Below are 26,586 nucleotides of genomic sequence, written 5' to 3' on the forward strand. Positions count from 1 at the left end.
AATATTTTTTGACAGAAAATTAGCCACCCACTTCAGTGCCCTAGAAATTAGGCGGAGAATTCAACCATATAATATGACAAGACATTCTCCCAAAAAACCTAAAGTTTGAGATAATCTGTTTACAATAAGACGAGTGGTATATATTTCAATAATTCTTTTATTTTTCCATCAAAAAACACAAATTTTTATAAAACTGTTAACGGCTACTGCCTAGAAGTATTATCTTAGGAATGACAGAGGCAACCAATCTTATCCCAAGTCTAAAGACGCAGGTCTATTTGGCGTGATTCACAAAAAATTCAGTCATTTATATGAAACGGGGACTTTTACAATTATCACCGGGCTTTGCATGCGCTTCATTTATGGGCTCATAAAATTTCCACATTTCACTTCTTTGTTTACTATAATTTGCTCTCATCTTTCAATCGGTATTAAAACGGATTTTTTATAAATTAATACAACCAAATTTTTTGCAGCCAAACTAGATCAAAAACTCGTTTATAAAAATACCAATTCGAAATAATGTCGCATTATAGAGCAAACTAGCTAAAAGTAAACACAACCGAGTGAAAAAATACAGCTTCATAAAGAAATGTCGCTATTGGCGAAATGTTGCCAAAATGCCAATCACTGATATATTTGGATAGCAATAGCTATCGCTATTAGCGATTTTTCATTCACGGCGGTGCAATCCCCAATATCGAAATATCGTTCCATCACTAGTTAATATTGAATAGAGTTGTGCTTTTTCGTTCATTTCAGAGATTCGAATCTTTCGTTCTTTTTCTGATGAACGAACAAGTTGTTCTTTTTGTTCATCTGTTCTTTTTTTTTTTCAAGCAAATTTGATCACTGCTCCTCGCACCCGCGAAAAAAGCCAACAAGTATAGATGGGTGTGTGTATGCGGCAATGCTTTGTGTAGGTATATTTAAATGTGTTACGAATAAATAAGTTAATATATATATCTATAATTAACTTAAAAAAAAGTTACAAATTTCGGAAGATCAAGGAAATTGAAAGAATACAGACACAAATTGTAAATATGAACTTTTCAAGCTTAATAAACGTAATAATTAGTTTCTTACAAAACATGTTTTTCATAAATAGTCCATACATAAATTGGTGTAGCAGTGCCACACACAAAGATGACCACACATATATATCTTTAGTGTAAGTGGAATCATCGACATTCGTGCTCACTGTGAATTTCTGCGTATGTATGTATGAATTTACGTATGTATGTTCGCGAACGAGATGAGAGAAAGAATAACATTAGATAAAACGAACTAAAAGAACAAATGAACTAAAAGAACAAATAGAACCGAAATCGAAGATCTAGTTCACTTGTTCAGTTGAAAGACCCGGTCAATTGAACAAGTTCAGAACGAAACGACACAACTCTAATATTGAAAAGTCATATAAGTATTTGCAAAGAATGGAAATTTATTGAAAAATAAAAATAGTTAGAACATCGTGGCTTACATCATGGAATTTCAAGTATATACTAAATCTGAAGAAAACCATCTTTGTCAGCTTTGTGCCGAAATGCGAGAGAATGTGATCGAGATTTTAAATGAGGATTGCGAAGAATATATTACTTTATTTAGACGGACTCTTGGATATTTAAACATCGAGGTACAATTATGATTTATATTGAGTGCATTTTTTAAATCTAATTTATCATTTTGTATGCCAGTTCATTGAAGATGGTGTATCGTCAAAATGGCTATGCGCTGCCTGCCTTATGGATGCTGAAAGCACGGACAAGTTTTTGAGCAAGGTGGCGGAAGGGCAGAGTAAATTGCGGCAACAAACTCCACACTACAGTGGAATATTTAAACACACAGTATCTGTAAAATCAGAAGATGTGCAAAATTTTAGAGTTGATACTGATTCTCTACATAATTTTGAAAGCTCGGATGGTAACTACATGAATAATAGCTATAAACTAAAGAATGCACTCCATGCATTTATTTAATTCAATTACAGAGGTCGATGTAAAACCAACATACGAACAATTTGCAGAAAATGACTGTCCTACGTCTTATTTTGAAGCAGACAATTATTCTACAAATAACTGTACAGATATGAAAGTGATTAGACTTGAGACTGATTCTCTGCATAATTTTGAAAGCTCGGCTGGTAACTACATGAATAATAGCTATAAACTAAAGAATGCACTCGATGCATTTAATTAATTCAATTACAGAGGTCGACGTAAAACCACCATACGAACAATTTGCAGAAAATGACTGTCCTATGTCTTATTTTGGAGCAGACAATTATGCTATAAATGACTGTACATATATGAAAGTGATTAGACTTGACGATCCCACGACGTATTCCAATCAACTGAATGAAGAAACTACAGCTGCATCATATATGCAAACATCAATCGATGATCTAGCTACGGTTTACAGTAAAAACGGACATGATACAGGTATGAAGATTGTTTTAACTACCATAACACATATTACTTAATTGGCGCTTAACCGTTAAACGGTATTGGCTGTGCCAAATAATACATATATGCCAATTAGAAAGTAGTACATCGCATTATCAAACAACCTTGAGGGAAGTGTCACCACATCGGGTTAGGGGGATTAGAAAATACCCGCGGCAGGTATGCCTGGCGTAAGAGGCGGCCAGCGCAATTTATAGCTTCTCCAACTCAATTGTCAACCTCACTTACCCGTGGCGAATCCTGTTTCTTTAACAACAAATGCTCTGACGAGCCCAAGTTCCTGTTGTTGTTGTATTAACAGTGCTTCGCCCCATTCAATGGACACAAACACTCACAAATCGTCATCAAATTCCTCTAACGGGAGTCCAAGGAAACTAGCTGTTTCAACAGGAGCGGACCATAGGGAGATAGGTGTTAGGTTACACATTACAATTGATGGTGTCATGTGGGCACACATCACATGCAGGACACATTACGTATATCGGGGTTGATTCTGGACAAGTAAGAGTTTAACCTGTTATAGTATCCAGAACGAAGTTTGGCCAGGGTGACTCGTGTCTCCCTGGGTAAAGTGCATTCTTCTAAAAGGGTGGTATATTGCATATTGTAACGAATTCTGGGGATTTCTGGTATTTATGCACCTTCTGCTAACGTTCGAATCGCTGTTGAATAAATCACTCTAATATTCAGTATTGCAATCATATTTAGATTACTTTGGGAGTAGTACTTTTATTTATGTATTTATTAGTGTACAAATTTAACAGTTAATCAAATTTAACAGTTAAACAAAGTTACTGGAGCTAGTGGTAAGAGTGGGAGGTTGAAAAGTACGTGATTCCAAGCCACCCACCCAAATCATTGCGTATTTAGGGTAGTCAGCAGATATTTTTTTATTACGTGGAGTGAGTCACACAATTATACTTCACAACCAATAGCGTGTTTAAATCGAAACTGATAAGTTATTACACAGCTTGCGCTGCTTTTACACTCTTTTTTGTTTGTTTTTGTTGTTATGATTTTTTACTAACAGCATAGTGATGGTAATATTCATCATACTGAACCTCCCCCCCCCCCCCCCCCCCCCCCCCCTTCAAAAATAATTTTTTTCGAAAAACCCCAAAATTTTTTTTCTCACTTTATTGTGCTAAATCGTTTGTCCGTCGTTTGCCTATCGTTTGTCAGGGAAAAATTTTCGTTTGTCCACCTTTTGTTAAAAAGTTATTTCAAAAAAAAAAAAAAAAAAAAATCGTATGTGAAGTTGGCACCTCCATTTGCGAGTAATTAAAAAAATCAAATGACATTCGTTTGTCCAGGAAACACCTCCATTTGCGAGTAATTAAAAAAATCAAATGACATTCGTTTGTCCAGGAAATATTTTCGTTTGTCCACCTTTTGTTCAAACAAAAAGTTTAACAAAAGGTGGACAAACGATAATTTACCTGGACAAACGTGGATAAACGATGGACAAACGAATGGCATTAGATTTTTTAAATTCCTCGCAAATGGAGGTGCCAGCTTCACACCATTTTTTTTTTTTTCTTGTTTGAAATAACTTTTTAACAAAAGGTGGACAAACGAAAATTAGCACAATAAAGCAAAAAGAAACAAGTAAGGACGGGACTGTCTTCGGCTGTGCCGAAGACTTCATACCTTTCATGAATGGGGCTGAACAATAATCTTATCCCATTCGTAATCTCCGAATAATCGGATGTATAAGATAAGAAATATCTACATACCTAAACGATTTCTAAGATAAATATAAAATAAAAGATAGGTAGGTACTTTGTGTGAGGATGCAAAGTTTCAGGTTTTTTGTGGTCTGCGTGTAAAAACTATGACTACGAATCACGTATTTCAACAATATATGACGTAAACGTAACTATTTGATGAAATTTTATGAATTTTGAAGCTTCTAGCCGTAAAAAAGGGGCAAAAAAATACAGTTTATATGGGGTATATAATATATGTACCACCGATCTCTATGATTTTTTCAGACAACAATATATGCTATATACGTAAGCATTTGGTGAAATTTGAAGCTTCTATCTGTTAAAATGGGGCAGAAATTTCGCAAAGTTTCTTATCTGAACAATCGGTTGTATGAGATATATACTATATATACCACCGATCTCAATGATTTTTTCAGACAACAATATATACTATACACGTAAGCATTTGGTGAAATTTGAAGCTTCTAGCTGTTAAAATGGGGAAGAAATTGCGCAAAGTTTCTTATCTGAACAATCGGTTGTATGAGATATATACTATATGTATATACCACCGATCTCAATGATTTTTTCAGACAACAATATATACTATACACGTAAGCATTTGGTGAAATTTGAAGCTTCTATCTGTTAAACTTACTTACTTAATTGGCGCTTAACCGTCTAAACGGTTATGGCCGTCCAACAAGGCGCGCCAGTCGCTCCTTCGCTCCGCCAACCGGCGCCAATTGGTCACACCAAGGGAGTTTAAATCGTTTTCCACCTGGTCCTTCCAACGGAGTGGGTGCCGCTCTCTACCTCTGCTTCCATAGGCGGGTTCCGATAGAAACACTTTCTTGGCCGGAGCATCATCTTTCATTCGCATAACATGGCCTAGCCAGCGCAGCCGCTGCGTTTTAATTCGCTGGACTATGTTGATGTCTGCGTATAGCTCGTACAGCTCATCATTAAATCTTCTTCGGTACTCGCCATCGCCAACGCGTAGAGGTCCATAAATCTTTCGAAGAACTTTTCTCTCGAACACTCCCAAAGCCGCTTCATCTGCTGTTGTCATGGTCCATGCTTCTGCCCCATATAGCAGGACGGGTACGATAAGTGACTTGTAGAGTATGATTTTCGTTCGCCGAGAGAGGACTTTACTTTTCAATTGCCTACCTAGTCCAAAGTAGCATTTATTGGCAAGATTGATTCTTCGCTGGATTTCAGTGCTGATGTTGTTGCTTGTGTTGATGCTGGTTCCCAAATAAACGAAGTCTTTTACTATTTCGAAATTATGGCTGCCAACAGTAGCGTGGTTGCCAAGGCGCATATGCGCTGACTCTTTTCTCGATGACAGCAGGTACTTCGTTTTGTCCTCATTCACCATCAAACCCATCTTTACCGCTTCTTTTTCCAGCTTGGAGTAAGCAGAACTAACAGCGCGGGTGTTTAGGCCGATGATATCAATGTCATCAGCATATGCCAGTAATTGCACGCTTTTATAGTATATTGTTCCAGTGCGGTTAAGTTCTGCAGCTAGTATAATTTTCTCCAGCATCAACTTAAAGAAATCGCACGATAGGGGGTCACCCTGTCTGAAACCTCGTTTAGTTTCGAACGGCTCGGAGAGGTCCTTCCCAATTCTGACTGAGCTGATGGTGTTGCTCAACGTCATTTTGCACAGCCGTATAAGTTTTGCGGGGAAACCAAATTCAGACATAGCGGCATATAGGCAGCTCCTTTTCGTGCTGTCGAAGGCGGCTTTAAAGTCGACGAAGAGGTGATGTGTGTCGATTCTCTTTTCACGGGTTTTTTCCAAGATTTGGCGCATTGTGAAAATCTGGTCGATGGTAGATTTACCAGGTCTGAAGCCGCACTGATAAGGTCCAATCAGCCGGTTCACGGTGGGCTTCAATCTTTCGCACAGTACACTTGAAAGGACCTTATATGCGATATTAAGAAGGCTGATTCCACGATAGTTGGTGCATTTTGCAGTATCCCCCTTCTTGTGGACTGGGCAAAGAACATTTAGATTCCAACCGTCGGGCATGCTTTCGTCCGCCCATATTTTGCTAAGAAGCTGCTGCATGCGCCTTACCAACTCGTCGCCGCCGAACTTGAATAGCTCCGCAGGCAATCCATCAGCGCCCACGGCCTTGTTGTTTTTCAATCTGGTTATTGCTATTCTAACTTCGTCATAATCGGGCGGGGGGACGTATATTCCATCATCATCGATTGCGGGATCGGGTTCTTCATCTTTGCGCGGTGAATTGCTGCCTCCATTTAGGAGAGCAGAGAAGTGTTCCCTCCATAATCTAAGCACTCACTGGACATCAGTTACAAGGTCACCGTTTTCATTCCTACAGGAGTTTGCCCCGGTCTTAAAACCTTCCGTCTGTCGCCGTATTTTTTGGTAGAATTTTCGGGCGTTATTCCTGGTGGCTAGCAGCTCAAGCTCCTCGCACTCACGCCTTTCTGCTTCTGTTTTTTTCTTCCTGAAAAGGCGTCTCGCTTCCCTTTTCAACTCACAATAGCGTTCACACACTCCTCTTGTCGCGCTCGCTTTTAACGTAGCCCTGTAGGCAGCGTCTTTTCTTTCGGTTGCAACGCGGCATTCTTCATCATACCAGTTGTTTTTTCGTGGCCGCCGGTAACCAATTTTTTCCTCGGCGGCGGTACGAAGTGCTTTGGAGATATGCTCCCACTGCTCCTGTATTCCTTCAGGATGAGTTAGACCCTCAGAGAGCAGGTGTGAGAGTCGAGTTGCGAAATCATTGGCAGTCTGTTGTGATTGAAGCTTTTCGACGTCTAGCTTTCCTTGTGTTTTTTGTTCCTTGTTTTTAGCCGCGTTGAGGCGGGTGCGTATTTTGGCTGCAACGAGATAATGGTCCGAATCGATGTTAGGTCCTCGGATCGTGCGCACATCTAAAACACTGGAGGCATGCCGTCCGTCTATCACAACGTGATCGATCTGATTGCGAGTATATCGATCAGGAGACAGCCATGTAGCTTGATGTATCTTTTTATGCATGAACCTCGTGCTTGATATGACCATGTTTCGAGCACCGGCAAAGTCAATCAGCCTCAGTCCGTTAGGAGAAGTTTCATTGTGTAGGCTGAACTTTCCGACTGTAGGGCCAAAAACACCTTCTTTGCCCACCCTGGCGTTAAATTCGCCAAGCACGACTTTTATATCATGACGGGGGCAGTGCTCGTATGTGCGTTCTAATTGTTCATAAAAAGTGTCTTCACCTCATCGTCTTTCTCCTCTGTCGGCGCATGTGCGCAGATGAATGATATATTAAAAAATTTTGCTTTTATTCGGATAGCGGCGAGACGCTCGTCCACAGGCGTGAACGCCAGCACTTGGCGACAAAGTCTCTCTCCCACCACGAATCCGACGCCGAAACTGCGCTTATTCGCATGGCCACTTCAATATATGTCACAATTTTTGATCTTTTTTCTTCCTTGCTTCGTCCAACGCATTTCTTGGATGGCGGTGATGTCAGATTTTGCTTTGACGAGGACATCAACCAGCCGGGCATCTGCACCAATCCCATTCAGGGAGCGGACGTTCCAGGTGCATGCCCTCAATTCATTGTCCTTCAAACGTTTGCCATGGTCGTCATCAATAGAGAGTGTATTTATCCGAGGCTTGTTGTTATATTTCATTGGAGTATGGTTTTACGTGGCGGGTCCCAAGCCCAGCGCACAACCCGCTCAGCGGGGGTGAAAATATTACTTGGCACGTTTATATAGCGAGCCGCTTGCTCCAAGACAGACGCCCGCTTGCAGCCGCACCTAGAGGTGTACAGACGCTGTCGATGAGATCTCCCCCGGCTAGCCCTTAAACCGATTATGTCAGAGTGGCCTAGCCAGGTTGTCGCCTTCTCACATTAGCTCACCGCTAAACGGATGTTTAGCGGCTACCCAGAGGATACTTGGCCGCAAGCGACCGGCAGTAGTGAGCTGCTTGAACCGCATGCAAAAGAATCGCTCTGGCCATTCCCAGGTGAATGGCGGTCAGAAGCTTTCCCCACTTTCGTGGACTTCTACACACGGCCCCACCCTCCTATCTGTTAAAATGGGACAGAAATTGCGCAAAGTTTCTTATCTGAACAATCGGTTATATGAGATATATACTATATATACCACCGATCTCAATGATTTTTTCAGACAACAATATATACTATACACGTAAGCGTTTAGTGAATTTTGAAGCTTTTAGCTGTTAAAATGGGGAAGGAATTGCGCAAAGTTTCTTATGTGAACAATCGGTTGTATGAGATATATACTATGTATACCATCGATCTCAATGATTTTTCAGACATCAATATATGCTATACACGTAAGCATTTGGTGAAAATTGAAGCTTCTAGCTGTTAAAATGGGGCCGAAATCGCAAAAAAATATATATATATACTATATATACCATCATATATATATTATATATATCACCGATATCTATGATTTTTTGACACAATAATATATACTATATACGTAAGCAATCGGTGAAATTCGAAGCTTATAGCTGTTAAAATGGGGTAGAAATTGCGAAAAGTTTCTTATCTGAACAATCGGTTGTATGAGATATATACTATATATACAACCGATCTCTATGATTTTTTCAGACAACATTATATGCCATATACGTAAGCATTCGGTGAAATTTGAAGCTTCTAGCTGTTAAAATGGGGCTAAAATTGCGAATATATATATATATATATATATATATATACTATATATACCACCATATATATACTATATATACCACCGATCTGTATGATTTTTTCAGACAACAATATATGATATATACGTAAGCATTGGTTTAAATTTGAAGCCTCTAGCTCTTAAAATAGGGCAGTAATTACGAAAAGTTTCTTATCTGAACAATCGGTTGTGGGGGATATATACTATATATACGACCGATCTCATCAATTTTTTCAGGCAACAATATATGCAATATACGAAAGTATATGGTGAATTTTGAAGCTTCAATCTGTTAAATTGAGTAAGATATTACAAAAATCCTCTTTTTCTGAAAAATCGGTTGTATGGAGGATATATGCTATAGTGGTCCGATCCGGCCGGTTCCGACAAATGTCTAATCCGACACCCAAATACACCCGCTCACCAAATTTTATCAAGATATCTCAAAAATTGAGGGACTAGTTTGCATACAAACAGACAGACGGACAGACGGACATGGCGAAATCAACTCAGCTCTTCAACCTGATTATTTCGGTATACTTAATGGTGGGTTTATCTATTTTCCTTTAAGGACTTACAATTTTCGGTTTCGGGACGAAATTAATATACCATTTCATTTTCATGAAAGGTATAAAAAGTTTTGGGGTTTTTCGAAAAAAAATTATTTTTGTTATAACTTTTTAACAAAAGGTGGACAAACGAAAATTTTTTAGAGTATTTGTTTTTAGATTCCGCAGTTTTAGTAAATCCTTAGAATGCCATGGCAATTTGTTAGTACCCTGCTTTTTAACTGGAATCCTATACAAGCAGTGCTTAAGCACGAAAGATTTGAAACTAGAAAAGCTATCTAAGGTATCAAGACCCCCAAGTAACTGATCCCAATTTATATCAAGTGGAAAATCATTGAAACTTGGAAAGTCGCAACGAGTTATTTTACTTTCCAAAGGTACTTAAATAAATTGTAGAATTTGATTTCAATATTCAGGGGAAAGTGATGCCTGTCCTTAGGAGTTATTGGATCCGTGCACTCGCCGACTTCACAACAAATATTTTCACTAACAAATAATAGATCGAATAGCCGATTTTGGGAATTAAAATACGTATTAATTTGACTTAAGTTAAGACTAAGAACACTACCAATGAAATACAATTCATGATTTGAAGCAAGATTATTCGGTGTGAGACCACAATTCGAAGCACTAACTGACCATTGAACGTTAGACAAGTTAAAGTCACCAAGCACGCAGAGATGGCTATCGTGTAGATCGTTGAAAACAAAAGAAATAATATTATCACCATGTCCATTGTATAGCTCAAGTGAGCTGCCAGGTGGTACATACGATGCAAGTAGATATAAAGATCGTTGCGAAGTAGGACCTTTAACACATATGCAGATTTGATCAAGCAGAGAATCACCATTTTTTAGTGGAACTAAAAACGCACACAGCTGCCTTTTGACTGCGATTAGAAAACCTCCGCCACGAAGGCAACTGGTTTTTCCAGCATCTCGATCTTTCCGAAAAACATTGTAAATATTACGCCACGTCTCTATGACAACAAAGACATCGTAGTCGATTTGTGAACTGAAGCTATGCACGATATCAGACTTGGTCCTCATACCGGAAACGTTGTTGATATATATTTTAAGTCCATAATCATTATTATTTCACCTTACTACTTCTGTTGTGGTTTTTTCTGAGCCTTTCGAAAAAACTGAAAAGGCTTTACAATGACATTTTTAGGCCAAATATCCGAACTTAATAATTTATCATATTCAGACTCCGGCACCCCCAGTTTAAAGTTAATTCTATGCCGAGTTGAAATTGAGATGTCTTTTTTTAATAATCTAAAACACGAAATCGAAGTTATATTTAAGCTAATCTGTCTAGACACATAACCTTTGATGTCATCTTCAGATACTGAAGACAAACAGAAGCTAGGTGTAGCCATTTAAGGCTAGCAGCAACGACGAGTTCTGCGGAAGAATTTGTACCTCTTATACAAACTTGAATAATATTATTATTATTTGTAATGTTTTTAAGGGGCTCTTTTTCGGCACAGTCGCCCATTGTCCAATATTTGCCTCACTAGCCACACTATACTGGCGGCCACCGTGGTGTGATGGTAGCGTGCTCCACCTACCACACCGTATGCCCTGGGTTCACACCCCGGGCAAAGCAATATCAAAATTTTAGAAATAAGGTTTTTCAATTAGAAGAAAATTTTTCTAAGCGGGGTCGCCCCTCGGCAGTGTTTGGCAAGCGCTCCGGGTGTATTTGTGCCATGAAAAGCAATCAGTGAAAACTCATCTGCCTTGCAGATGCCGTTCGGAGTCGGCATAAAATATGTAGGTCCCGTCCGGCCAATTTGTAGGGAAAATCAAGAGGAGCACGACGCAAATTGGAAGAGAAGCTAGGCCTTAGATCTCTTCGGAGGTTATCGCGCCTTACATTTATTATTATTATTTTTTTTTTGTTTAGCCACACTAGCAGAGCACTCAGTTACTGACGGCGCAGGCACAGCAGTCGAGGCCAAGCAAACAATTGAATTCGCTTTAGCACAACCATTAGCGGTAGATGAAGAATCCAGTGAGAGAGCATTATCGGTAATTACAGCTGTCGACGTTGTTGTTGTGGGTGTAGTGCAAGGAACTGCATTTTCATCATTCTCATTATCAATAGCAATAGAAGGCGTAAGAGTAGAAACATTTGGAGCAGTACATGACAGAATGTTTTCAGAAAACAAAAGGAGAGGAAAAAACTTTGTTATTGTCTTTTAATAAAACGTTGGTCTAAGCAAATGTATTGACAGCGGCGTCAAATGAATTATGCAGGGTTTTCACATCAAAAGTTAAAGCAGCAAATATCTTGTCTTTTTCTGCCAAATTGCGCTGAACAGAGAAAATAATGGAATTAATACTCTTGAGTTCCAACACCTGTTTATTGCTATTATCATGCAGATCAGCAACCAATTTATGCATGCGATAGATTCACCGGGCTTCGGTTTCGCTACGATCGGAGAATTTAAAGAAGTTGATGACTTAGGTAAATTTACGCTCACGCCAGATATTGTTAGTTTTGGGGGTGAACGGAGGGAGTTGCGACGCTGAGTAGCACAAGATTTGCAAAAAAAGCCTTTGAAATATTAAAAGAATTAAAAGACGAGCGGAGTTGGTTAGCGTCTGACAATAATTTATTTTTATTAGAAAATAAATAAAATAAATGTAAGGCGTGATAACCTCCGAAGAGATCTAAGGCCGAGCTTCTCTTCCAATTTGCGTCGTGCTCCTCTTGATTTTCCCTACAAATTGGCCGGACGGGACCTACATGTTTTATGCCGACTCCGAACGGCATCTGCAAGGCAGATGAGTTTTCACTGAGAGCTTTTCATGGCACACATGGAAAAATTTTCTTCTGATTGAAAAACCTTTTTTATAAAATTTTGATGTTGCTTTGCCCGGGGTGTGAACCCAGGGCATACGGTGTGGTAGGCGGAGCACGCTACCATCACACCACTGTGGCCGCCCATTTATTAGAAAATACTTTCTCTTTTATACAAAATTTCTTACATTACAAATATGTGTTTACACTAATACTTACAAACTAAAAAGTACATACATTCATAGTGCATATATGCCAAGTCAGCATATTATTATTATACCTAGTGAGAGAGTAATAGTAACCTATTTATGGACACATGTGACTTTAGTTTTTTTGTTTTCTTTTGCTTGTGTGCATATTTATTATTATGAGTAAATTGGAATGCTTATAGTGAGGTTGGTTATGTTTTTTTTTTTTTTTTTGTAAAGATTTTATATTGGTTTAAGTCTATTCCTATGAATTATTATTTCCGTATCTTTATTGTTCTTGCTACTATTTCCTATTTTATGTGGTATTAACGTAAAATTGTTGTTCTTATCGATATTTTTTACTCTATAGGATCCCTTATATTTATTATCTAACTTATGACCTCTCTAGAGGCGAGGTTTCCTAACTGAGACCGGCCAAACTTAAATTTATGTCTTTGATATGATATTTCTAACTAATAAAGATAAATGATTTATATTTTCTTACTTTAACTATCAAATGTTTTTTTTTTTCATTTTAAAACTTACGGCGTTATTATGTATAACGCAAAGCGACGCGAAGAGTCACTTTCACCCAAGTGAAACCAAATTCGTATCATATAAGAGCATTCATTCACTTCGGTGACTCTCAGTGACTATCGGTGACTGTAGGTGATTGTATTACGTTTTTTCGTATTATATAGCGACGCAAAGTGTCACGAACACTCATTTTTGCTGTCAAAATATTTACTTGCTTCTGGGTCGCCTTTCCTTCAGTCACTTGTTGTTGTTGTTGTTGTTGTAGCGATAAGGTTGCTCCCCGAAGGCTTTGGGGAGTGTTATCGATGTGATGGTCCTTTGCCGGATGCAGATCCGGTACGCTCCGGTACCACAGCACCAATAAGGTGCTAGCCCGACCATCTCGGGAACGATTTATGTGGCCACATTAAACCTTCAGGCCATCCCCTCCCTCTCCACCCCCAAGATCCATGAGGAGCTTGGGGTCGCCAGAGCCTCGTCTGTTAGTGAAACAGGATTCGCCGCGGATAGGTGAGGTTGACAATTGGATTTGGAGAAGCTATATATTGCGCTGGCAACCTGAAGGGTTGCGCTACACACCCCTTGAATCTGGTATTTTAGTCGCCTCTTACGACAGGCATACCTTCAGTCACTTCGCTTTTTATTGTAGTTTTTTAATAATTTTTGAGTAAATACAGAAGAATCTTCACATTTCGTTAGAAAAATTATTGAAATATTCCATAGACAGCCGATAAAGGTTATATGTAGAGCTTTGCATATTTCGTCAAATTTTACAGGAATAAAAAAAGCGAAACCTATAAAAATTACAGCCAGGGACCCAAACTGTTATCTCCTTTGTAATAAAAGTCCTTCAGAAAAATTTATTGGTGGTATGGCCTAGAAGGTTCAATGCGGTCATATTAAATCGTTCCCGAGATGGTCGAGCTTTTACCTTAATGGTGCTTGTTACTGGAACATACCTGATATATATCCTGTGAAGGACCATCAACATCGATAACACTCCCCGAAACCTTCGGGGAGTTTATTTAGCGCTACAACAACAATGAAATGAAATGCTAACCAAACAGTTTCTGTTGAATTCCCAGAAATCTGGGCATTCCAACAGAGATCTGATTGATGAGGCTACACCGCCCAGGGGCTTAAGCGGTAATCTCCATAAACATTATGAGGAAATACGGCACCTGAGAACACACCCGTATGAAGCAAAAAAGCACAAACAGATCCTCAGTGATGTCCACAAACAAGCTTCGGACCTCTATGCCAGGAATTGCCCGACAAATCCGGTGGTACTCAAAGAAAAATTCCCAGAGCTAGCATAGGAAGAACTCACTCTTCCTAGGGAAATGCGCGTCACTCTAGCTAAACTTCGATCTGGGTACTGTAACAGGTTAAACTACCTATCGAGAATCAACCCCGACATATAACTTGAAAGAACACTGAAGGAAGTTTAAAATAAAATTGGTAATACTCTAGAACAGGGGTCGACTACACTGTTTGTAACGTTGACCTGTTCTTTCTCATAATATAGAATTGAAATTTTTTACGACAAAGGCATTATCAACAGTGTTGTTGGGATTACGCACTTCTTTTAAAGAGGACATTCAAGCATCAGCAGCAGAACTCGTCTATGGCTAGACGATTCATTTGCCTGGTGAGTTTTTTACTGACGCAATATCTGAAAGATTAGATATGCAAGGTGAAGTTCTCAGCAATATACGACGTTTCATGGCAGAAATGAAACCTATTCCAGCTAGTACCCATTCAAGTCTCAAGCCTTTTGTTTATAAAGATTTACAAGATTGCAAATATGTTTGGGTGAGATCAGAACATCAAAAGGGTTTAGATTTTCGATATAATGGACCTTTCAAAGTTGTTGAGCGGAATTCCAAATATTTTAAAATTCAAGTTGGTCAAAAAGAAGATACAATTTCCATCGACAGATTAAAACCAGTTTTTTTAGAATCTTTGTCGGTAAACAATACTGTTACGAATATTAGCAACACTAAGGGGTACTGCCATCTCTAAGCCGATGCTAAGCAGTGACTTGATGTACATCAATAATTCAATCAGTATGTCTACACATATGTACGTACACGCAGCGGAGAGGCAATGCACAAACATATGCAGATATCTTATCTGAGATATGCAATATAATTGCGGAAGTGTCGCTCGCAAACACACGCGCATGAGCTGTGAGAGAAGCTATATAAATTGTGCATCTGTAGTTATAGCTGAGACACTTATAGCAGATAACCAACTAGTAGATTCTAGAACAGAACCGCCTAGAAATGTCAACGAGTAAACCAAACAGTATAAAAGGCGACACCAGTAGAGGCGCTACAATCAGTTTCGATTAAGCACGCTATCTGTCGAGCAATAGCAATATTATTTTCAAAATCAGTTGTAGTGTAATTGCAAAGAACTTTAATAAAGGCCATTCTGAATTATTAAATATTGGAGTTATTTATTCAACAGTTTAGTGATTCGAACGTAGTAGAAGGTTGCAAATAAGAGGATTTGCAGTAAATTCGTTACAATTGGTTTCAGAAGAGGAATTGTTGTATAAATTCCAGAGTTGCAGAGCACAGGACATGGCGAAGTTAAGTGAATTAAGGATCCAGCAACTGAAAAAGGAGTTGGAAGCCCGTGGATTGAATACAATCGGCAATAAACTCGAACTTCAGGCAAGACTACGAGAGGCAATAGAAGCAGAAGGAATTAACGTGGAAGAGTATGTCTTTCATCTTGATGGCGACGAGACAACAACAAAAATTGAGGAGAAAAACGAAACACCGCAAACAATGGCGAACACAGACTTGAACACAATATTAGCTGCAATATCTGCACAAACGTCGACAGTAACATCCAAGATGGAAACTCAACTGGAATCGCAGGAGACACGTTTAAAATCCAAGATGGAAAGACAGGAGGCACGCATTTCAGAAATGTCGTCCCAAATGTCATCTCAACTGGAATCACAGGAGAACCGTATAACATCAAAGATTGAAGCACAATTGGAAGAACGGAAAACACACATGGCGTCACAAATTGCAGGACAATTAAACGAACAAGAGGCACGCATAACATTACAGCTTGAAACACAAGAAGAGCGTATCTCAACAAAGCTGGAGGCACAGGAAACAAAATTCTCATCGCAGCTGGAGGCTTTTAGTGAACGACAAGATAAAGTGGAGGCCGAGATGAATGCTTTGAAAGATCGGATTCAGGAGTCACAATTGAACCGTCCAATCACTTCAACGTCTACCCTGTAGGTAAAATCCCCAACGTTTGACGGTTCTGTTCCTTTCCAGGTATTCAAGCTTCAGTTTGAAAAGACGTCAGCAGTGAGCAACTGGAATGCGGATGATAAAGTTGCTGCACTGTTCATGGGCCTGCAGCTGAGATTTTACAAACCATTCCAGAGGGCGAACGGAACTGTTATGAAGCATTGATGGGCGCTCTAGAGAAACGATACGGAACTGAGCATAGGAGACAGATATACCAAATGGAGTTACTGAACCGCTTCCAGAGGCCTGGTGAAACATTGCAAGACTTTGCGTCGGATGTTGAAAGGCTGGCACATGTAGCGAATTCGGACGCACCCGTGGAATATACTGAAAGGGTAAAGATTCAGAGCTTTATAAATGGCATACGGGACTTCGAAACAAAGCGAGCTACATACACAAACCCAAAGCCAACATTCGCAGAAACGGTGTCACAAGCTCTGATTCAGGAAACAGCGTCGCTTCTGTGTAAGCCAGTTTTCAAAGCACGCCGTGTGGAAGTAGAAAGGCCAGAGTGGGTAGACGCAATATTGGAGGTGCTAAAAGGATCGCAAAAGCGGAGTGGAAGAGTTATCAAATGCTTCAAATGCGGGAAGCCCGGTCACATTGCGCGTGATTGCATCTTGGTCCTAATAGTCCAACAATGTGGGTGGCCGTAAACGCAAAGCTGGAGGAGATGAGCAAGAGCGTGTCAGATGTAAAGAACGGAAACTTGCCCCAGCTATTGAATGTCCTGTGATATTTGTGTCGCAAATTGGAAAAAAATCGAGCAGTCTTGCCGTCGAAGAAAAGCTGGATGGCAAGGAGCGTGTACTGACTGTAGATACGGGCGCATCTCATTCTTTAATCCGATCTGACTTGGTCAACAGGAGAGTAAAACCGTTACATGGAGCAAGGTTGCGTTCGGTCACTGGCGAGTATAATCAAGTCCAAGGAGAAGTGGTATGTAAGGTATTAATTGGAAAGGTCATGGTTCTACACAAATTCATTGTGGCGGAGATTGTTGATGAAGTCATATTGGGAGTGGACTTCTTGGTTGACCATGACATCAAGATCGATATGCAGAGAAGGGTGATGCGTTATGAGAACCAGGATGTGCCACTTAACTTCAGTTTGGAAAAATGGTTCAGCAGTAAGCGAGTGCTGGTGGAGGAGATTCGACAGAGACCACGAAAGTCAAGGAAAGTAGATCGAGCAAAGGTTGATGGATCGAATGGGCCAAATAAAGCGAAATCAAAAGTACCTGCGAGAGAAACACTGGCATTGACAAAACCTAATGGACGCACTAAAACGACTGAAAGAATTTTCCAGAAAGAATGCAAGGATGGTTTCAAGCCAGCGCGCACTTCTGTTGGGAAACGTCGAAACGATACTGAGTACGTGAAGCCAATCCGTCAAGAGCAAGCTCTACAAAGTAGTTCATTGGCCAAACAACAACAACAGGGAACGATCAAGGATAATGAGTAGTAAGATGAAACGCAGGTACGACAAGGAAAATAATTCGGAAGGTTTCCGGGAGGGAGATTTGGTACTGCTATACAACCCTCACCGGCGGAAAGGTGTTTCATCCAAATTTCGGTGCAGTTGGGAAGGCCCGTACAAAGTTGTGAAGAAGATCAGTGACACCATCTACCGCATACAAACCATTGGGAAACCACGACGTAGAAGAGTGGTACATTTGGAGATGCTAGCGGCGTTTAGATCGAGAGATTTTTCTGATCGGGATGATCAGACTTAGGTGGAGGGCAGTGTTACGAATATTAGCAACACTAAGGGGTACTGTAATCTCTAAGCCAATGCTAAGCAGTGACTTGATGCACATCAATAATTCAATCAGTATGTCTACACATATGTACGTGCACGCAGCGGAGAAGCAACGCACAAACACATGCAGATAGCTTATCTGAGATATGCAATATAATTGTGGAAGTGTCGCTTACAAACACACGCGCATGAGCTGTGAGAGAAGCTATAAAAATTGTGCATCTGTAGTTATAGCTGAGAAACTTATAGCAGATAACCAACTTGTAGATTCTAGAACAGAACCGCCTAGAAATGTCAACGAGTAAACCAAACAGTATAAAAGGCGACACCAGTAGAGGCGCTACAATCAGTTTCGATTAAGCACGTTATCTGTCGAGCAATAGCAGTATTATTTTGAAAATAAGTTGTAGTGTTATTGTAAAGAACTTTAATAAAGGCCATTTTGCATTATTAAATATTGGAGTTATTTATTCAACAATTTAGTGATTCGAACTTAGCAGATGGTTGCAAATAAGAGGATTTGCAGTAAATTCGTTACAATACTAATTTTTTATGTTCATTATCAGTTTTTACAAATACAAAGGTTAAATCTGTTTCATTTAATTTATGTTAAACTAGGAAGAGTGTAATGTGGCAAACACTCTCACCAATTTTTACTTTGTTTTAAAAATTCTTTTTTTACACTTCTATCTTTTTAAATTTTGTCTTCTCAAAGAAAAATTGCTCATGATCGAAAAGAAAATTATGCAAATTCTTGATTTGCAATCGGACTTAGACAGCGTTGGTAAAGCTGTCTTAAGAAACTTTGCTTTTAAATGAAACATTTCGTGGTTTACTGTTTGCAATGGTTTGCTGCTCTTCCTCAAAATTGGGTTGAGTTCTAAAGGGTTAAGGGTGCTAAATTTGAATATTAAGTACGTGCTTGAACATTTTTCAACTGCCTATATTTAACTTTCATATAGTTTTTGAGTTTCGTAGCTATTGCAATGGTCAATAGCACGATAACGCCTGCTAGCCAAACATCTGTAATATTTGGAACATTTTTATACCTTTCATGAAAATGAAATGGTATATTAATTTCGTCACGAATCCCAAAATTGTAAGTCCTTAAAGGAAAATAGATAGGCCCACCATTAAGTACACCGAAATAATTAGGATGAAGAGCTGAGTTGATTTAGCCATGTCCGTCTGACCGTCTGTCTGTTTGTATGCGAACTAGTCCCTCAATGTTTGAGATATCTTGATAAAATTTGGTGAGCGGGTGTATTTGCGTGTCCGATTAGACATTTGTCGGAACCGACCGGATCGGGCCACTATAGCATATATCCTCCATACAACCGATTTTTCAGAGAAAGAGGATTTTTGTCATATCTTCCTCAATTTATCAGATTGAAGCTTCAAACTTCACCATATACTTTCGTATATTGCACATATTGTTGTCTGAAAAAATTAATGAGATCGGTCGTATATATAGTATATATCCCCACAACCGATTGGTGAGATAAGAAACTTTTCGTAATATAATATATATATGATGGTATATATAGTATACTAGCGGCCGGGTACGTGCTTCGCTACGTATAAAGTGAAATATTAAATCAAACTCATTTATTACAAAAAAAAAAAAGATATTTTATTTTTTGATAGCTATTTTAAAACTTAATCCAAAACATTTGGATAAACAATATTTTTTGTTTTTCCATTTTGAGAATGAATAAACAAACGGCTGGGGGTACCGACTCTGGAACAGGCAACATAAAGTTGGCCATGGGAAAAACATGATTCAAACGTTAAGTGTTTCCCCTTGGGCTTTGTTGATGGACATCGCAAATGATAAACGCACAGGATATTGTAATCGTTTGAATTCAAATGGCATATCCGTTGGAATCATAGGGATACGCGGTATTAAACAAACTTCTCCTTCTGATTTACCAGTTAAGATTGTAGCTTCAATCAAATTTGGCAATAAAATTTTCACTGCCAATCTGGTGCCATTACACAGTTTTGGTGGATTAATATTTCGCAATAACATAATCAAATAACCCACTTTCAGATTCAAACAATACGGTGGCATACCAGCCGGTTCTATTGAATTTAAAAATTTAATTGGATAATTCACTGCCTCATCTTGATTCATAGTACTGTCAATTGATTTATATGTCGTGACTACACCTGGGAGTTTTGCTTGAATTTGAAAATTAATGGCATTGATATGAATGTTCATCGGTGCTAAAATGGCACGTTTTCTCAACCAATCATGATTTCTGTAATTCTGAAAAATATTTGGAAAAACACATTCAATCAATTCATCTATCGATTTAGTAATTGTACAAAAATTGTTCGGTACAGTGATCAATCCGTTGGTTCTGTCGATTTGTATTTTGCCATCACCAATTTCTAACAATTGCTTTGAAAACTCATGGGCAGCTGGATCATTTTGTAGGTGAATACGCATATTAATGTTCAGTGTCAATTTTTGTACATATCTCCAAAGAACTTCTGACTTCAAACAGGCATTTATTTCATCAGCAGGAGTTGATCAAGGAATGACAGGCAATGTTTGTCGAAAATCCCCTGACAGTAATACCATAGCACCACCAAAAAGCTGTTGATTACCACGTAAATCTTGCATTGTTCGATTAAATATTTCTAGTAATTTTTTATTCGCCATTGTACACTCATCCCATAAAATAATTGACGTTAATCGTAGAACTTTTGCCATAGCAGAATTTCTTGAAATATTGCAAGTTGGAGTTCCAACCACCTGTACATTCAATGGCAATTTTAATGCAGAGTGTGCTGTCCGACCACCTTCTAATAATGTAGCAGCAATTACCGAAGATGCAAGTGCCAATGCAATTTTCTGTTCCGATCGAATATTCACTAAAATCAGTGATATAACGAACGTTTTGCCTGTACCACCAGGTGCATTCAAGAAATATAATCCACCTGCATTATTGGAAATGGCTTGCATGATTGTGTCGTATACATGTTTTTGCTGAATATTCAATTTGGTTATATTCGATTGTACAAATAAACGCAAATCATTAGAAATGAATTCCTGCTCACGTTGCAATTCACGATCAAACAGATCATGCATCTCACGATTTGGTGCGATCATACCCAATTGTACTAATGTTTTATTTGCAATCGCTAGACACATATCTTCAATTATTATCAAAGCTTCGTTGTACATTTCCAAAGTTATCAACAAATCTGGATTTCTTACATGATGACGCATACGAATTAAAATATCTTCTGCAATATAATGTTTATATTTGTTCCATAATTCAAATGGATTTGATGTCATACATGTTGATAATATAATGGCAAATAATAGCATTCATATTTGTTGAGGATGAGCCGAAATAGATGCATCATGAAGTGTTGAATCCCAATGTGCATCATCCTTCAGCAAATGCAAAAGTTGGCATGCCACACGGTATATTTGACACAAATGGCCGTTGACTGTTCTCAATTCTTGAAATGATTTTGGGTCATTCACGTTAACTAATAACAATCCCAAATAAAAACACTCAACATTGTTTGGATGTACTGTATTGTTACGAGTATTAGCAACACTAAGGGGTACTGCAATCTCTAAGCCGATGCTAAGCAGTGATTGTATGCACATCCATAAATCAATCATTATGTATCTACATAAACGAATCAATCATTATGTCTACACATATGTATTTACACGCAGCGAAGAAGCAACGCACAACCACATGCATATATCTGAGATACTCCCGAAATTATGCAATGAGAGAAGCTATAAAATCGCGCATCTGTAGTTACAGCTGAGAAATTTGATAGCTGATGGCCAACCAGTAGATTCTGGAAATGGAAGCGCCTAGAAGATGCGAACGAGGAAATCAGAGAGTATAAAAGGAAAAAACGGTAGAGGCGCAATAAGCAGTTTCGATTAAGCACGCTATCTGTCGAGCAATAGCAGTATTATTTTCAAAATGAGTTCTAGTGTTATTGTAAAGAGCTTGAATAAAGGCCATTTTGCATTATTAAATATTGGAGTTATTTATTCAACAGTTTACTGTTTCGAACTTAGCAGAAGGTTGCAAATAAGAGGATTTGCAAGTAAATTCGTTACAATTAGTGTCAGAAGAGGAATTGTTGAATAAATTCCGAAGACTTCGAATAAAACTTGAACATGGCAAAGTGGAGTGAATTGAAGATCCAGCAGCCGAAGAAGGAGTTGGAGAGCCGTGGATTGAATACAAGCGGCATTAAAGCCGAACTTCAAGCACGACTACGAGAGGCAATGGAATTAGAGGGAATTAACGTGGAAGAGTATATCTTTCCGCTTGACGGCGAGGAGACAACAAAAATTGAAGAGAAAAATGAAACATCGCAGACAGTTACGAACACAGACTTGAACATCATATTGGCTGCAATATTTGCACAAACATCGACAGTAACGTCAATGTCGTCGCAAATGTCATCTCAACTGGAAGAACAGAAGACGTATATGGTATCCCATCTGGAATCCCAGGAGAACCGTATAACATCCAAGATAGAAGCACAGGAGACTCGTATATCCGAAAAGTCGTCGCAAATGTCATGTCAGCTGGAATCGCGGGAGAAACGTATAACAGCGAAGATTGAAACACAATTGGATGAACAGAAAACACACATGACGTCACAAATTGCAGATCAATTAAAAGAGCAAGAGGCACGCATAACATTACAACTAGAAGCACAGGAAGAGCGTATCTCAACGAAGCTGGAGGCACAGGAAACAAAAGTCTCATCGCAGCTGGAGGTTTTTAGTGAACGACAAGATAAACTGGAGGCCGAGATGGATGCTTTGAAAGATCGTATACAGGAGTTGCAACTAAATCGCCCAGCAGTTTCAGCGAGTAATCCAAAGGTGAAAACACCATCCTTTGAAGGTTCTGTTCTTTTCCAGGTCTTTAAGCTACAGTTTGCGAAGACCGCAGCAGTGAACAACTGGAATGCTGAAGATAAAGTTGCTGCACTGTTCATGGCGTTTAAAGGGCCTGTAGCTGAGATTTTACAAACCATTCCAGAGGGCGAACGGAACTGTTGTGAAGCATTGATGGGCGCTCTAGAGAGACGAAACGGAACTGAGCATAGAGACAGATATACCAAATTGAGTTGCTGAACCGCTTCCAGAGGCCTGGTGAAACATTGCAAGAGTTTGTGTCGGATGTTGAAAGGCTAGCACATTTAGCGAATGCGGACGCACCCGTGGAATACACTGAAAGGGTAAAGATTCAGAGCTTTATAAATGGCATACGGGACGTCGAAACAAAGCGAGCTACATACGTAAAGCCAACATTCGCAGAAACGGTATCACATGCTCTGATTCATGAAACAGCGTCGCTTCAGTTTTCAAAGCATGCCGTGTGGAAGTAGAAAGGCCAGAGTGTGTAGACGCAATATTAGAGGCGCTTAAAAGATCGCAAAAGCGGTCACAGTTCTACACAAATTCGTTGTGGCAGAGATCGTTGATGAAGTCATATTGGGAGAAGACTTCTTAGTTGACCATGACATCAAGATCGATATGCAGAGAAGGGTGATGCGTTATGTGAACCAAGATATACCACTTAACTTCAGTTTGGAAAAATTGCTCAGCAGTAATCGAGTACTAGTGGAGAAGAATCGACAAATACCACAAAAGTCAAAGGTAAAGGTTGATGGAACGAATGGGCCAAACAAAGCAAAATCGATGGTACCTGCGAGAACAACACTGACATTGACAAACCCTAATCGACGCACTAAAACGACTGAAAGAATTTTCCAGAAAGAATGCAAGGGTGGTTTTAAGTCAGCGCGCACTACTGTTGTGAAACGTCAAGACGATACTGATGATACAAAGTCAATCCGTCAAGAGCAACCTCTGCGAAGTAGCTCTTCTTTGGCCAAACAACAGAGTGCGAGGGAACGATACGGGATTCAAGGGGTTGTGTAGCGCAATATATAGCTTCTCCAACCCAATTGTCAACCTCACCTTCGAGCGGCGAATCCCGTTTCACTAACAGACGAGGCTCTGGCTCTGGGAGGGAGGGATGGCCTGAAGGGTTAATGTGGCCATATAAATCGTTCCCGAGATGGTCGGGCCAGCACCTTAATGGTGCTGTGTTACCGGAGCGTATCGGATCTGTATCCGACAAAGGACCATCACATCGATAACACTCCCCAAAGCCTTCGGGGAGTAACCTAATCGCTACAACAACAACAACAGGGAACGATACAGGATAATGAGTAGCAAGATGAAACGCAGGTACGATGAGAACAATGGTTCGGAAGGTTTCTTGGAGGGAGATTTGGTACTGTTATACAGCCCTTACCGGCGGAAAGGTGTTCCATCCAAAATTCGGTGCAGTTGGGAAGGCCCGTACAAAGTTGTGAAGAATTTCAGTGATACCATCTACCGCATACAAACCATTGGGAAACCACGAAGTAGAAGAGTGGTACATTTGGAGATTCTAGCAGCGTTTAGATCGAGAGATTTGTCTGATCGGGACGATCAGACTTAGGTGGAGGGCAGTGTTACGAATATTAGCAACACTAAGGGGTACTGCCATCTCTAAGCCGATGCTAAGCAGTGATTGTATGCACATCCATAAATCAGTCATTATGTATCTACATAAACGAATCAATCATTATGTCTACCTATATGTATGTACACGCAGCGGAGAAGCAATGCACTACCACATGCATATATCTGAGATACTCCCGAAAGTATGCAATGAGAGAAGCTATAAAATCGTGCATCTGTACTTACAGCTGAGAAATTTGATAGCTGATGGCCAACTAGTAGATTCTGGAAATGGAAGCGCCTAGAAGATGCGAACGAGGAAATCAGATTAAAAAGGGCAACAAACAGTTTCGATTAAGCATGCTATCTGTCGAGCAATAGCAGTATTATTTTGAAAATCAGTTGTAGTGTTATTGTAAAGAACTTGAATAAAGGCCATTTTGCATTATTAAATATTGGAGTTATTTATTCAACAGTTTAGTGATTCGAACTTAGCAGAAGGTTGCAAATAAGAGGATTTGCAAGTAAATTCGTTACAGTATATATTCTCCCAATTGCATCTGTTTGGAAAATGCCAGGATGCCTATGAACTGCTGTTCCTTGTTTACGTCTTTGAAATTTTTTCGAAGACACATTCCATGTGTAATACTGAGGCACTTCAGAATATAACAAAGTTGTCGCAAATGTATCAGTTTCGCATAATTTGAAAAAAGCTGTTAACGTAGTTGCTGGTGGTTGTGCTGCTATTTCCAATACATTTGCTACATTAAAATAAACACGTTGGCCATTCTCAAGATGTACAGCCAAGTGAACAACCGCAGGATGTCTTTCGTGCATTGGAAACGACATAATCCTCCAGACAGCTTCATTGCTACTAATATAGCGCCCATTTGATACTGAGTAATTTCATCATTTGTATTATCACTAGCAACACCGAAAATTGCCATATCGTTCCCTATATTTACCTACTTGCAAATATATTTAATGGATTTGACAGAATTACAATATTCTACATTTATATGAGCATTGAATATTTTCGATAATAATGGACAATACGGAACCACCCAACGATGATCAACTTTAACCTCCTGGTTATGCATTCTAATGGTTGCCGTTTTGCCATTATCATTAGGTGATCTACGTCGATACAACGGATATCCGTCATTGCCCGTTATTGTGTCTGAAGTAAATTGCCTTGGGTATCGTTTCGAATACATTTCATCAATCATACATGGTGAATTCACATTTAGTTCACCGCACGGTCCATGTACCATGTTTATAACGACAACTTGAAATAACTCAAGATCAGCAGTGTGATATGGAATTTCAGCTGATATAAGGTTATCGATTTGATCCGGAGTTATTTTATGTACCAGCCAAATTAGTATATGTGGGTGCGGCAATCCCCTTTTCTGCCATTCGATGGAGTACATATGGCAACGCACCTCCCCAAATACATATAATTTCACAATTAAATCCAAAAAACACGCGCAGTAATGTGATGTCGATCGGTTTTTGACTTTCCTGCAAATAAATTTTTTTGATGTCATCCCACTGCGGGTTACATGTATCCGGTCAACCGTATTTTCGTGCATAACACATTGCGTCTTGTGCATATTCGTTCATATTCCGTGGGCTACCAATATACGAAGATGGAAATATAGTTCAACGTCCGATGTCATTAATATTAGCATCATTCGCTATCGCATCTTGCAAATGAATATATTGTTCAGATCTTAATTTTGCTTGGTTGAAACGAATAAAATTAAGACGTTCTGTTTCTATTTTTGCATACATATCAACGATGTACTGATGATATAGTTTACCACATCTCAAGATATAATTTTGTTCTTGTGGACGAACCATCAATCGATACGAATAAAAATTCATGGCACTAACTTTTTTCTGTACATGTAGACCTGAAAATAATTGCAAAATGTGACTTAAGAAATTTATACAAACGATGAAATATCAACACACTGAAAATATTATTTACCTGTTCGTGGATCAATCATTGGTATATTGATAC

The 26,586-nt window shown here is 39.2% G+C and overlaps 1 protein-coding gene across 2 annotated transcripts in view; it reads left to right on the forward strand.

Moving 5' to 3' along the window:
• The first annotated feature begins 1,359 nt into the window (after positions 1-1,359).
• The window catches only part of LOC137253686 (uncharacterized), a 79,448-nt gene continuing 54,221 nt past the window's right edge, over positions 1,360-26,586 (forward strand). The window contains exons 1-4 of one of the 2 annotated variants that reach the window (XM_067791057.1): positions 1,360-1,636; positions 1,698-1,923; positions 1,991-2,143; positions 2,211-2,441. In XM_067791057.1, the coding sequence (XP_067647158.1) occupies positions 1,487-1,636; positions 1,698-1,923; positions 1,991-2,143; positions 2,211-2,441 (760 nt within the window). In that variant the 5' untranslated portion in view covers positions 1,360-1,486. The remainder of the gene's footprint in view (positions 1,637-1,697; positions 1,924-1,990; positions 2,144-2,210; positions 2,442-26,586) is intronic. The other variant, XM_067791058.1, reaches the window with a different exon arrangement.

This window comes from Eurosta solidaginis, chromosome 5 (genome assembly GCF_040869045.1).
Source record: "Eurosta solidaginis isolate ZX-2024a chromosome 5, ASM4086904v1, whole genome shotgun sequence".
Classification (NCBI taxonomy): Eukaryota; Metazoa; Arthropoda; class Insecta; order Diptera; family Tephritidae; genus Eurosta; species Eurosta solidaginis.